At 35.9% G+C, this 14,036-nt stretch overlaps 2 protein-coding genes across 2 annotated transcripts; one reads left to right on the top strand and one right to left on the bottom strand.

Moving 5' to 3' along the window:
• Window positions 1–11,292: 11,292 nt before the first annotated feature.
• On the bottom strand, window positions 11,293–12,624 carry LOC140447457 (chitinase domain-containing protein 1). Its single transcript, XM_072540116.1, has one exon. The coding sequence runs from the start codon at window positions 12,524–12,526 to the stop codon at window positions 11,345–11,347; it is 1,182 nt and encodes a 393-aa protein (XP_072396217.1). The 5' UTR covers window positions 12,527–12,624; the 3' UTR covers window positions 11,293–11,344.
• Window positions 12,625–12,844: 220 nt separating this feature from the next.
• Window positions 12,845–13,639, top strand: mRpS23 (mitochondrial ribosomal protein S23). Its single transcript, XM_072540121.1, has 3 exons — window positions 12,845–13,004; window positions 13,058–13,219; window positions 13,277–13,639. Exons 1-3 carry the CDS (start codon window positions 12,961–12,963, stop codon window positions 13,575–13,577), a joined length of 507 nt encoding a protein of 168 aa, XP_072396222.1. The 5' UTR covers window positions 12,845–12,960; the 3' UTR covers window positions 13,578–13,639.
• Window positions 13,640–14,036: the final 397 nt, after the last annotated feature.

Genomic DNA, 14,036 nt, shown 5'->3' with positions numbered 1-14,036 from the left:
GGGCGGCCAATAGAGCCTGATATACTGCGACCTTTGCAGATCTATTGTGTTTCCCCCTTATTTTAAAGCACTTCATCTAGCTTGGTCCTCTTAATGAGACTCAACAGCCTTGATAGTGGCCTTTTCATGTAGCCTGGTGCTTCCGGTTTTTCCTCTCCGAGTTCTAGAAACCGCATTCGTGCGAGACCTTCGCAATGGCACAGAACGTGTAGAGCGGTTTCCTCTTCTTCCAGACAGAAACGACAGGTGTCCTCTTCTGTCAGGCCTATGAGACTCAAGTGTTTATTGAGTCTACAGTGCCCAGTGAGCAGACCCACTATCATTCTGACAGTCCTGCGTCTGTGCGAAAGTAAGTCTGCTGTAAATTTAGCCGAATGTCCTTTGATGAACTGTTTGGCCTGCCTCTGTCCTGGTGAGTTGTTCCACCACTCAAGAGACTTCTGTTGCACCCATTTGTGTATGGCTGCCCTTTTTATCGTATTTGCGATTCCAAAGAAGGGTTCCGGACCAACCAGTGGCGTAGATGCGCCTTCTCGGGCCAATTCATCGGCCTTCTCGTTGCCACGATGACCCTTATGTCCCGGCACCCAGGCAAGTGTCAACCTGTTTTGACTTCCCACCTGAGAGAGGACATCCAAACAGTTCCATACCAGCCATGAATCGACCTGTACCGAACTGAGAACCTTTAGAGCCGCTTGACTATCCGAATAGATAACGATGGAGTCGTTATCTACATTTCGGCCGATTAGTTCCATAGCGCACCTGTGTATAGCAGCTAATTCGGCTTGAAATACGGTCGCGTATGTTCCTAGACATACCCGGACTTCCGTCCTTGGTTTTATGCCATATATTCCAGCCCCCGTACCTGTATCCGTTTTGGAGCCGTCCGTATACCATATTGAGTTTGCTGTTAGCGGCGGACCAGTTTCCCAGTCCTCTCTTTTTGGTATTGTAATTTGAAAATTTTTGTTAAAACTATACCTCGTAACCATTCGGTCTACAGGCATTCCTAGAACGGGTCTGCCTTTATGTCCTGGTATAGCCTTAAGTTATCAGCTCCCTGCATCATACTTATTGGAGCTTGGCCTTGGATCAACCGATGTACTGTTGATCTGGCTTCACTCTGTATGTATATATGCAGAGGTGGTAGGTTTAGCAGAACTTCTAGCGCGTCCGTTGGGGCTGTTCTCATGGCTCCTGTAACACTCAAGCATGCAAGCCTTTGTGTGCTACTGAGCAATCGAATCGCCCCGGACTGTTGCGTTTTGTTCCACCACGCCACTGAACCATAAGTTATCATGGGCCTTATAACCCTTGTGTACAACCAGAGGTTCATTTTAGGATTTAACCCCCAATTCTTACCACACATTCGTCTACATGTGTTCAGGGCCATAGTGGCCTTCTGTGTGACTTTCTGAATGTGTGCATTCCATGTCAGCCTCTGGTCGAATATTACACCCAAGTACTTGGCCTGACTTGTGAATGGGATTTCTACTCCCTTGAGCACTAGTGGCTGTAAGCCTTGCAGTGCTCTTTTTCTGGTGAAGGGAACAACAGATGTTTTTTTAGGGTTAACCTTCACGCCTTCTTCCTCACACCAGCTGTCCACCATCCTCAGAGCGACTTGAACTCTCTCCGAAATTATTTTGGTAAAGCGTCCTCGGACTACAATTACCAAATCGTCCGCATAACCCAGACAGTAAAAACCCTCCCTGGACAGTGTATTAAGTAGGTCGTCCATAAGCGTAGCCCACAGTAATGGGGATAAAACTCCTCCTTGTGGGCAGCCGCTTCCTGCCTTCGCTTCAATAGTGCCTTCACCTAACGAGGACACAATGATCCTGTTTGTTAAGGTCGCCTTTGTCCACTCGCATATGAAGGCAGGAACTCCTCTTCTTTTAAGCGCGTCCGTTACAGACTCGAAGGAGACGTTATTAAAGGCTCCCTCCACGTCCAGAAACGTCGCCAACGCTATCTCCTTGTCATCTAGCGACTTTAAGAGCAGTCTGTTAAGATCATCCAGCGCCAAGTCAGTTGACTTTCCTGGCTGGTATGCATATTGGCGATCGCTAAGTGGATTCTCCATCAGCACGTCGTCCCTAATATACCTGTCTATCAATCTTTCCAGCGTTTTTGCTAGGAAAGAGGATAGACTTATTGGTCTGTATGACTTGGGGGTCTGGTCCATTACCCTACCAACCTTGGGGATATATGTGACTTTCACCCTTCGCCATGCGGTTGGAATATATCTCCATGCCAAACTAGCTTGGAAGATCTTTGTTAGATGCGGGATGATCACATCCTGTCCCTTCTGTAGCAAGGCTGGATAAATCCCGTCCATTCCAGGTGATTTGTGTGGCTGGAATTTATTGATGGCCCACCTGACTTTTTCCGGTCTCGTGATGTCGGTAGCTAATTTCCAGTCCGCCTTAGTAGGCCTTCTGGGATGAGCTACCTCTACCGAAGGATTATTGTCAATGGATGAGCTGGGAAAATGTACCTTGGTGAGCATTATTAAGCTTTCCTCCAGGGTTTCTACATACGTTTCGTCCTCTTTCTTCAAGAGGCCGACCTGATTCGCAATACCATCCTTAGCCAGGACCTTGTGGATTCTGGAACATGCGGGAGCCTGTTCGACTTCCTCGCAGAACTTTCGCCACGAGTCTCTTTTGGCTTTTCGGATCTCCTTATTATATTGCGTCAATTTTTCTCTTTCTTATTATTTATATTATTACTCACTTAAACAAAGTTAAATAAAAGAATATACGAAATGATTGTAATAAAGTAAAAAAAAAAATAATACATACATACAGGACAGTTTGGAAAACTTTTATTCACATAGGTACATCGTAATGTTAAATTATATTATTTACTTTCATAATCAGATGCACTGTCGTCGTCACTATAATCATTTTAATCCATCCTTAATTCTTCAGTAATTACATATATACGAAGCTCACTTTCCAAATACTTATCTTCAACCTTGACATGTTCACACACTTTTACATCTTCTAACTTAAAATAAATGTTTTGTTTTGCAACTTCATTTTTTATTTGCGCCCAAACCATTTCTGTAGGGTTCAAGTCTTGATGATCTGGCGGAGGTTTTAAAGAAACATGTCCACATACTTGCAGCACTTTGTCAAATTTATATTGAATATGATCTTGTTTGTGATGTTTGATGATTTTATACTATTTCGCTTTTAAAATTGACGTTACAAATGGTATTCTTTTTTCTGTTAACCAAGATATCATATCCATTTTTTTACTGGTGGGTGCTTTATTGATTTGTACATTATGATATGACGCATTATCAGTGAAAACAACAGATCCAACTGGCAAATTGGGGATTAACTGTTCTTTCATCCATTTTTCATAATTTTCTGAATTCATATCATCATGATAATCTCCTGTCTTAGCTCCTGACTTAAAAATCAAAAGGGCATTCTGTATGAAACCTATCCCCCCACCACCATGTACGATAACCAACCTACTTCCTTTTGAAATGTTTTTGAAAAATCCTTTGCCACTGTCATCTGTCCAGCTATTTGGCATAGTGTGTCCTGCATATACATAGGTTTCATCAACATATATAATTGACTTACCTTCGCTTCTGCAATATTTAATTTTGTCCAAATATTTAATGCGTAGAGCACGAATATCATTCCGTTCAATTAATAAACGTCGATTATCTTTCGTTTTCTTCCATTTAAATCCCAAATCTTTCACAATTATGTAGAGAAAACTCACACTTCCAGTCCACTCATACATCTCTTCGAGCCTTTTCTGCAAAAGCTTCAATGATACACGACAACGTTAAGTCTCATGAATGGTATTTCTAATGAACTGTTTGTCATACTCCCTCAAGTCTGTCACGGTTACTTTTCTTTTAGCAAGTGTTGAAGCTAAAATTTTAGTGTATTATTTGACTCTGCGTTTGTTAAAATACTCGCTTGTTGAATGATCCTTTCTACTATACGTAAAGATACTCCAGTAGCTTCACTCACACGTTGTTTAATACTGGATCGATTATCTTCAGGAAATAGTATTTGCATATATTTAAATACATTGTAAACTATTCCTTTGGATTCTGGTGTCAATCTGATCTGTTTACTCGTACTACACTTAACTATCTCCATTCTACAAAATAGTTCTAATACGCGTGATAGCACCTTGCTTGTTGAGACTCGACAACATAATGAGACTAAATTACGAACTCGTTTGAAATTCAGTGACTAGAAATTCTCGGAAATAATTCTTATCAGTTCTTTATATGTCCTTAAGGAGTCATTAATAATGACTTTATAATTACGGCTTTAAGGTAACTGATACTAAATTAGAAATTAACTTTTACCAAACTTTATAGAGTATTAATTATTAAAGATGGTGTTATAACAAACAAAGAGTTTGGTGTCTATGAAACAATCTGTGTACAATCAAACTCCATTTATTATTTAAGTGAGTAATAATTTTGTAATTAGTGCGATTTCAAATAATTTAATTTGTTTAATATTTGAACGCCACTGCATGGGTCTGAGGTCTGATCATAGATATTCTATTGTCTGCGCGATTAACTATTTCGTGGAAGGGCTCGCCACTCGATTTGAAATAAGCTGTATTAACGAAGATTTCCTCTAGAAGTGGCAGAAACTGCAAGTGAGGTGGCATTAAGTTTACTTCGAAAAGAAAGATAACTTTTAGCAGTTTTATTTTACGCTGCATTAAAAGTAATATTCCAAAAAAATGGTATTATGATGTCAATAATATTATTTAAATCTAAATATACAACCCATCTCTTGCATACTACTTTAAGATAAATAATTTACATATATCCTTTATTTATTTATTCATGTAAATGGAAAAGTCCTTGCTTCAAATTTTTTGAGGTTTTCCAGGAGTAATCAGCGTTACTGACGAATCTACAAGAACAAATTATGGAAAGATGTGGAAATTTATATTGTTTTTCCAGGACAATGTCTCTGAACACAAATTGTATGTTCTTATATAATCAATTTGTGATTTATGGTTCAAGTTACTCTGAACACTTCTCTTCTTTACCAAATCTGGCAACGTCTAACTAGCGTACGCATAACCAAAGTTATATGGAATCATCTGGTATGTCTTATTATTTGAAGCGAATTTAAAAAAAAAAAGCAACATACGAAGTCGAATAATATTTATTTTAAAGAAATTTGATCGCCAATACATAAAAATTAAAGAAAACTGCAAACTCTTGAAATAATAAATTGAAACAACTTGTTTTAAGGTTAATAACATAAAAAATTTAATGTTTAAATTTTTTTTGTTTATTTGTGTTTTTTTTTTAGTGGTCAGTGTAACCACCCCTAACCCTTATGCAAGCTTTAATTTGCGTGGGCATGCTCCTAAACAATATGTCAATATTTTGTTGTGGCAGCTTGTTCCACTTTTCAAGAGCAGCTTGTACTAGCTGTGCAGTGTTTTGTGGATTCTCCCGGTGAGCTCTAATTCTTCTTTTAACACGTTCCCTGCCATGTTGGTCCGATGGGACCATCGCTGATGTTGCTTCAATAGGCCACGATCGCCCTATGGGACCAACATTTATTCCGATATGTACCGAGCCGTTGGTGTTTATTTAGTATTAAATAACCATGGGAATGGACCAACGAGGCCTATAAGCTACGTGCTGTATGCAAATTTTGTGCGGTTTATGGAATATGACAAATGTGGTCCCATATAAGTCAAAAACGATAATTACAACTTTGGGATAATATTTATTGATACAAACATGTTTTTCAACAACAGAAAAATCAAATAATGTAAAACAACCAATAAAAAAGTTATTTAAGTTCTATGTAATTCATTAAAACAACCTATACGCAGAAAAGGTTCCTTGTCACAGCTTTTACAAAAGGTGTCTACGTTTTTAAGGCCGTATGACACTATGCATTTTCTTGTATCATTTCTTATATCGTTTCTGATATAGAAAGTTATTTATGTTTTCTTGTATCGTTTCTTGCACGTACATTTGTGCTCTGTATGACACTATGCAAGTTCTTTTACCGAAAATTGTATGTGATTCGGCACATGATTAGTCGAAATTTTGACACATATAAAAATAGAACTGTAGTACCTGAGCAATACTGCAATACTATAGTTCAAAAATGAAAGAAATAAAATGTCCCAATATTAAAACTAAATTGGAAACCACAATTTTTGAAGATATTCAACAAGCTGTAATGGAAGACAGAAATAATAAATAATTTGGTTGTAATAATTTATTTGTTTTTTTTTACAAATTATGTGTTTGAATGGCATGCTCTTGAAATTCTACTCTCTTATTTGGAAATATAAAATAATCTTTAAACTCATCACGAATTTTTAAAGCGGTTATGTATTGTTTTTAGTAATACCTCTCCTCCTACTTTCAGTAGTTCTGATGCTATTTGATCCAATCCCTGTGATTTATTGTTTTTCAATTTGGCTACTGCTGTTCGAATCTTGGTTATTGTTGGTAGGCACTTTTCTCTGATGTCTGCTTGGTCTAATTGTATATCAAAGTTCTCCTCCAGCCGCCATTATGACAGAAGTTTTTGCGCAAAAATTGGCGCATTTCTTGTACAAGAAACTGCAGCGGACACAAATTCTTGTATCGTTTCTGATATAAGAACTATACGCTTGTATGATACAAGAAAATACATAGTGTCATACGGCCTTTAGTTTTGTTCATAGCGTACTGACGGCCGTGTTGCTCACGATTTTTTTTTTGTAGCAGTTCTTGCAAATCTTCCTTCGTTGATGTTTACTTCCGTCTACCTTCTATTCAACCTGGGCCCTGATTCTATTTCATTTCGAGGTCGAAATTTAAAAGCGACTACGCCATGACAGTCGCAATCGCTAGCGATTCTCATTCATTTCGATTGTAGTTAAAACTGGGGATATTTACTTTATCATTTTGACACTGCTGAAAATTTGGGTTGGCCCTGTTGTTTATTGGCTGCACTACGCTTGTTGAATGTTTGTTTTGTTTACGTTACGTGAACGTCTTTTTTTTCTTGTTTGAGTTGTTAAATCATAAATATTGGCCATTCTCAATTATATTTTGAATTGAAAGAAAAGATGGCAAGAAAAAAAAAAGGCGATGTGGGAGATCCTTAAGTTATAACCACTAAGATTTGACTTAGTGGTTATATTCTATTATATTTTTAATTTACTGCAGCTTAGTAATACTAACCCTAAACATTTTGGGTATCCTAGAGGCATAAACACCTTCCAAATATGGTTCTAATACCCTTATTAAATAATTTGCAGCTTGTTTATTAAGCCGGAATTGCTGCCTAAATTGAGCATCACTTAGTGAAAAAGAATTTTGAGTATCCCGTAACATTCTTCTTATCCTCCGTTATGAACGTCGGATATCTAACCTCTCTAATTCCTTCAAAACTAGCAAATGTCCGTAAAACACAGCCATATTGATACTTTTTGCCTCAGTTTTCCTTGCAAGGATCAAAACACCGCATACTTAAACTGAACCTAAGTTTAAGTTAACTTCTCCCAGTCCAGTCAGTCATTTCAGACTGACAGTCAGATTAATTTCGACTCGAAATGAAATTTCAACCACTTTCTTGAAGTTGAAATTAATTTCGATAAGTCGAAAACTAGTGACGTCGTTTGGTTAGTTCAGCTGAAATCCACAAGGTTCGCAAAGTCGCATTTCGACGTCGCCATATTAATTTCGACATGTTTTGAGTCGAAATCTCAATTAGAATCAGGACCCTGGTGGTGATTATTTGACACTTTTCGTGGTACTGTGGTGGTTTCATTATAAGTAACTAGATGTTTCACTATTTGTTTTCTGTTAAAATCTGTCACCGACATGTTGTTATTTATTACAAGCAAAAAATTTATAACTGATGTAGTTAATACTAATTCAAACCCCATTTTTTTAAACCATTTTACGCTTTTCCTAAGGAGGTTGGAATACGCTTCCATTTGGTCAGATAAGTCTAATTCCGCTTTGCCTTTATTGTAATTTATTACCACCTTGGGTTTCAGTTTAGTTTATCGATTACAAGATACTTCGACCATTTCATTGTCGTGTTTAGTAGAAAGAATGTAAATATTTCTTTTCGTAGTATTCTAGTTCGTAATGGTCACTCCATCATTATTTTCCATAGAAGCAATCTGCCCTTTATTTAATTTTGCAGCTACCACTTCTTGGGTAAATATTTTCGATTTTTTCTAACAGTTCCCATCAGGTGTGTATCGATGGAGAACATTTTTTTGCTAGCGGTAAACTTGTATATCAATTGTTGGTTATCATTATTGTTGGTTCTTCCTTGGTGTACTAAATCCTCCATAAGATATAGTACAACGCTTTCTGGAGTGACGTTAGGTTAGAACTATTTTCTTTCCCTGCATATACTTTGAAATTGTAAGTATATCCAGATCCAGAACATACTTTAAAAATTTTTACACCGAATTTGTGTCTTTTTGACTTAATGTACTGTTTAAACCCCAAGCGTCCCCTAAAGGGTAATAGCGTTTCATCGATGTAGACATATTCTTCCGGCACGTATAAAGACTTAAAATTTGCAGTCAGAATGTCAACAAGTGGCTTTAACTTATACAGTGTACCACTTGTATCTGCCAATAAATTATCATTAAAGTGAAACATCCTTAACAGCATCTCGAATCGATTTCTAGACATTACATTCTTTGCAAAATTATTATGGGACAGGTTATCGTTACTCCAATAGTCTTCGATTTTCGGCTTTTTTTTTAAACCCATCCAGGCAGCCAGTCCTAAAAATTTTGTAATTTCAATATTTGTCTTTGGAATTCAGTCATGTAACCGAGAGCTTGGTGTTGCGTCTGCAGCCAGTACACACTGAGTTGCATATATATTTGTTTGGTTACAAATCAGACTAATTACTCTGTCATCGACCACAGCATCAAAAAAGTCTTAAGGCGTACCATTTGCCAACATTGCAGCTACTTCATCATTTACTCCTGACGGAATAGAAAAGGTGCTATTAGCTTATAATTACCTACTACTATACCCCAATTTGGTTCTATATTCGGTACTGGATCTTCACTACGTTGTGGATCTAAGTTCGGTTCTGGATCGAGTATTGAATTTAAGTTCGGTCCAGGAACGATATTACCTTAAAGATTACGATTAGGTTGTTCTGGATCATGCATTGAATTCAAGTTCGGCCCTGAATTGATATTATCGTGAACATGACGGGTAGGTTGTGAATCTAATTTTATTTTTTTTCTCTGTAAAAACTTTCGTACATTTTCCACCGTTTCTTCTGAATCTGATTCTTCTTCTGAACTACACAGGTACTCACTAACAGAAGCTTCAAATGGTTCATCATCGTCATCGGAAATTCTCCAAAATTTATTGCAATGTTTTGCAATTCACGCTCTGTCAGAGGTTTAGAACGTTGAGACATCTAAAATTACACAATATGTTGTAAAAATATTATATTTTAAACATTATATTAATACTTACAGCAATTTATTCTTTCAATTCATTGAAATGAAAAACAATCAACAAGAACAATATACAATGCCCATTCGTTTATTTATGTTAGGTTATGCTTACTGCGATGGACCAACGGCGCACAGAAGCATTAGTACGGTTCACTGTGCCGCGTTGTCCGGATGGGACCAACACGTTTGTTATATGATGGCTCATAGGCGCACTTAAAAAAGGAATGGTTGGCTCACGGAGGCATTGATTTAGAAAATATAGTCGGCAGCGAACGTGTTAAGCATATCCCACAATTGCTCTATTGGATTAAGGTCGGTTGAACAAGCAGGTCACTCCAGAACAGTGATATCTTCTGCTTCAAGGAAGCCTATAATCACTCTGTTGGTATGTGGAGGCGCATTATCATTCATAAAAATTAAATTTTCTTCCATTGCACCTCTTCAGAGCCTAACTATAGGTTTTAGAACAAAATCAACATACCTACGAGATGTTAAAGTTGGTTGAATGAAAATTAAAGAAGTTTTTGTACTGATCATAATGTCTCCTCAGAACATGACAATTCCTACTTTATATCTGTGAACAGATCTGGTAATTTCCCTTTTTGCCTGTTTTCTTCAATCTCTAAGTACAGGAATTCATCGATCATCTCATTTTTGACGAGTCCTGGTTTTGACTGAAAATAGCACATTTTGTCAATTTCTAATGTTCCAGTTTTGGTGTTAAAGACACCAATTTAAGCAATGAATATTGAGTTGTCTTGATTACTCGGGAACCCGTAACTGTCTACTGCTGTATAGTCCTTGGGTGTGAAGTATTTTTCTTATCATTTCAACTGAAACACTTGCACCTATAGCTTTCAAAAGTTGCCTTTGGAGTTGTTGGTGAAAAATTGTTGGGTCTCTTCTAGGTAAATGGCGAATAAAACGATCGTGGCGAGCCATTGTTACTTTTTTGCCACTTTGTCTTAATCTATTCTTAAGCATTACTAATTCCCAATATCTAGCATAAGTTTTTGACACAACACCCTGTGTTACGCCAACCACTGCCGCTATGTCCCTCTGGGACATTCTCTGTTCCACAAGACCTATATTTCCCCTTTGCACCTGCGTTAACCCAACATGATATATTTTCGTTTTTTGAACGCAAAAGTAAGTTTATGTATTTTCGTTTAATGTACAACTAAAGCAAATAATCTATAAGGTACCGAGCTGTGTTATATGATTGTTTTATCGACTTGTTAATTTTCAATAAAACCCTTTGTCCTTCGAACAATAACAAGTTTCTTTTTAAGAAATACATGGTGATTCCATAAAGTTTGGTTGTGTGTGTGTATTTACTCTTTAAAAAAGAAGTCTAAAAGGTCTTAAATGTTCTTTCCACAAAGAAGTAATAGAAGCTGTGTTTATAAAACACGATAAAAAATTGAAAAGTCTAAATAGAAGCTTTGTTATAATAAATGTATCCAATTAAGAGGAAAATGTGGTAATGATTAATAAAATACTTTGACTTGCAAATTTAGTTTGATTCTATAGAAGGTTTAGAATATTTCAATGATTCTTCATAATTCTAGAAACCTACTACTAAAACTTTGGTGATTACACATTAGATACCACTAGTAACAAATTTGATTGAAAAAAAAACAACAAATTGATAGACAAACAGGAAAAAGAAGAAATATGGAAAACCTACCTCTCTGAATGTTTTGCTGATGATTGACACTCACTAGAACAATTAGATGTCCCTGAGATACTAAAAAGAATTTAATACACCTGGTAATTTAAGTATTTGTTTCATACAACTAAAAGTGAAAATAATAATTTAAAACTTTATTTATCATCTTTATACACATACAGTCTTAAAATATCACAATAAATCATAAAAATAATCCAAACCTTGCCCCAGTTCCCATATAGATACTCCAGTGTTGTACAATCTGCACATTTCAAGTCTTTTATTAATAGAATACAATGTTGGGTAGAAAACTATATGCCTTTTACCATCTTTCTCATATTCAAAGAAATGTTCAGCACTCTGTTCATCATACTGTAACCTACTATCATACATTTCTAGTCTTGAGATGTACTGGTGAGCCACAATTGTGTCTCCCCCCTTAACAGTGTAGTCATTTCCATAGAAATTCAGGCCTGTAAGAATCTTTTTGCGTTTATTTTCATCGTTTGTCAAAAACTGAATGCAATCGTCTACCCATCGTATTGGAGAGTTTGGCCCTGGTTGTCTATAATTTGAAAAATCATAAGTCATTAGTGAAAAAGCAGCTACGTGGTCATATAAAGCTTCAAAATGCTTATCTGTGAATATATCATCTTTTCCTGTCTTTGGTGGTACAACTAAAATAGTTTGTAAACTCTGTAATGCTAAACCATCGCTTATATCTTTTACAAAATTAACTATGATGTCGAATTTCAACACTGGTCCCAATTGTGTCCAAAATTCAAACACATATCCATCAAATCTGTATTGTTCGGCAGCTTTAACGAGCGTTTTAAGGAACTCCTTCATTTCTTCTTTGCTTGACAACAAGTTTGAGTAGTCACCACTAGTCCATGCTTCAAATAAAACCCTTGGCACCATTTTAAGCTTTCTTTCTCTACCAGCATTCTTCACAGCAGCAATCCACTCGGTATCTACATCGTGTGTACCAGTTACTTCATACTTCTCTTTACCTCTGCGTCTAATTTGAAGCCATACTGGACTTATATGCGTAAATTTGTTGCCGAAAATCTTAGCAATATCATAGCCCCTGCTGTTCCATGGTGTGACGTACCCCAATACAAGCCCATCCATGTTATACTCATCTACTTCTTTAAAGAACGTCTTGTGATTAGCAATTATATCTTTTGCTGAAGGATGTTCATCTATCAAATTCTTATTGAAAATAGTGGTGTCTTGAGGCCCCGACTTCGGCTTTTGTGCCGATGCCTTTGACTGCTTGTCTTTGTTTTTCGGTGACTTCGGTGATAGAGTACATGTCACCAGAGGGGCGACAATTATTAAAATAATAAAGAATAGTTGTTTACTTTTCATTTTCAAAACTAAAACCGGTTTTTGAACCACAATATTGACATTTTAAGGAAACATAGTTTTTGTCAGGCGCACGTGGATCGACGTCACGTCACAACGTCACAACAATCTGAAGTTGTCGTGTCCGTGTCTAAACTTCATAGCACCGGATTTTTAAATTCAATCTCATCAGATTTTTAAAAAATGTAGATTGTTTATTGGATCATATTATATTGCCCTCAATAACTATTTCTAAATAAATACTACAGGTATATATTTATAATTTCATAAAATTTACAGATATGAATTCTAAAGACAGATAGGCTAGCTATGGATATGAAAGAAAAGAAGAATATACTTGCAATTAACCTAAGATATGGTTTCCTTTCAAAGATATTAGAGATATTTAAAAATAAATAAAGATACGGTAACTTATTATAATATAAATTTCACATAAAATGGCTGGAAGTCGTTTAGAAAAAATAGGAACAATATATACAAGGTAACAAAACCAATTGTTGTGGTCTAATTTGTCTATATTTACCTTATTTGTAGAACAACAGGATTAATTCGTACAGGGGCCTTAAGGTGGGAGGATCGCCCGTTATGGTATGATATTTACGAAGCTTTTCCACCAAAAGAAGAGCCTAGATTTGATAAACCAATTCCAAATATTAAACTGAAGACAATTTTTTATAAAGAAGACAAGATAAGAGCGTACGTTTTTCTTGGATCATTTACTAATTTTATCTGTTAATTATTGAAATTTTTCAGTATATTTCACAGAAATAATAAACAGCTGGGCACCACAAACTTGTTTAAGAATAACTACAAGTCCTTGACTCAAAAATTTGTAGATATTTATCAGAACCTGGAAGCTCGTGCAGAAGGTTCTGGTACAAAAGAACAGTTATATAAGGAAGCCATAGAGGTACTACGAAGAGATAAAGAGGTGAAAAAAGTTGATGAAGAGGAGCCTATTTCTTTAAGTACCACCTTTAAGGAGGCTAGATTGGAACAGTACAAAAATCAAGAAAAGTCCAAGTTAGATATAGCAAATATATTTAAAGAGTAGTTTTCTCTCGCTAATGTAGTAGGGTACGATTTTATTAATACATTTATTAAGCTATAAAACAAGTTTTTATTTCAAATTTTTAAAGGAGATGTGTAAATCCTTATTCATGTATATATTTTATATAAAAAAGAAGATAAACATAACCAATAAAATGTCAAAATAAAATTATTATATTATGCCATATTAAAATATATTTTGCTGAATGAAAATGCAGGATTCTATTATAGAAAAGTTCAAACTAGAAGCACCTGAGAAGGAAGCAATTTTAGCATTATATCCATATTTAGAAATTTGTGAAATAAAAAAGTATTACAATGTGAATTATTTTTTTAATAAAGAACTGAATAAAATAGTTATAACTGGAAATAAAACAAAGAAGAGCCCCCCTTCAATGTTTGTACCTGTAGCTGTGTACGAAAAATTGAATTTCAAAAAACTACAGTCTTTTATAGGTACTTG

This window comes from Diabrotica undecimpunctata, chromosome 8 (assembly GCF_040954645.1).
Source record: "Diabrotica undecimpunctata isolate CICGRU chromosome 8, icDiaUnde3, whole genome shotgun sequence".
In the NCBI taxonomy this organism is placed as follows: Eukaryota; Metazoa; Arthropoda; class Insecta; order Coleoptera; family Chrysomelidae; genus Diabrotica; species Diabrotica undecimpunctata.
Note: the sequence above shows the minus strand (reverse complement) of the source record. Positions and strands in the feature narration are given on the sequence as shown.

Bases quoted from the DNA above. Each gene is read 5' to 3' on its own strand.
- mRpS23 (XM_072540121.1), top strand. From the start codon at position 12,961: ATGGCTGGAAGTCGTTTAGAAAAAATAGGAACAATATATACAAG. The intron at 13,005-13,057 runs GTAACAAAACCA...CCTTATTTGTAG, and splicing joins ATAGGAACAATATATACAAG to AACAACAGGATTAATTCGTA. The intron at 13,220-13,276 runs GTACGTTTTTCT...GAAATTTTTCAG, and splicing joins AAAGAAGACAAGATAAGAGC to TATATTTCACAGAAATAATA.
- LOC140447457 (XM_072540116.1), bottom strand. From the start codon at position 12,526: ATGAAAAGTAAACAACTATTCTTTATTATTTTAATAATTGTCGCCCCT.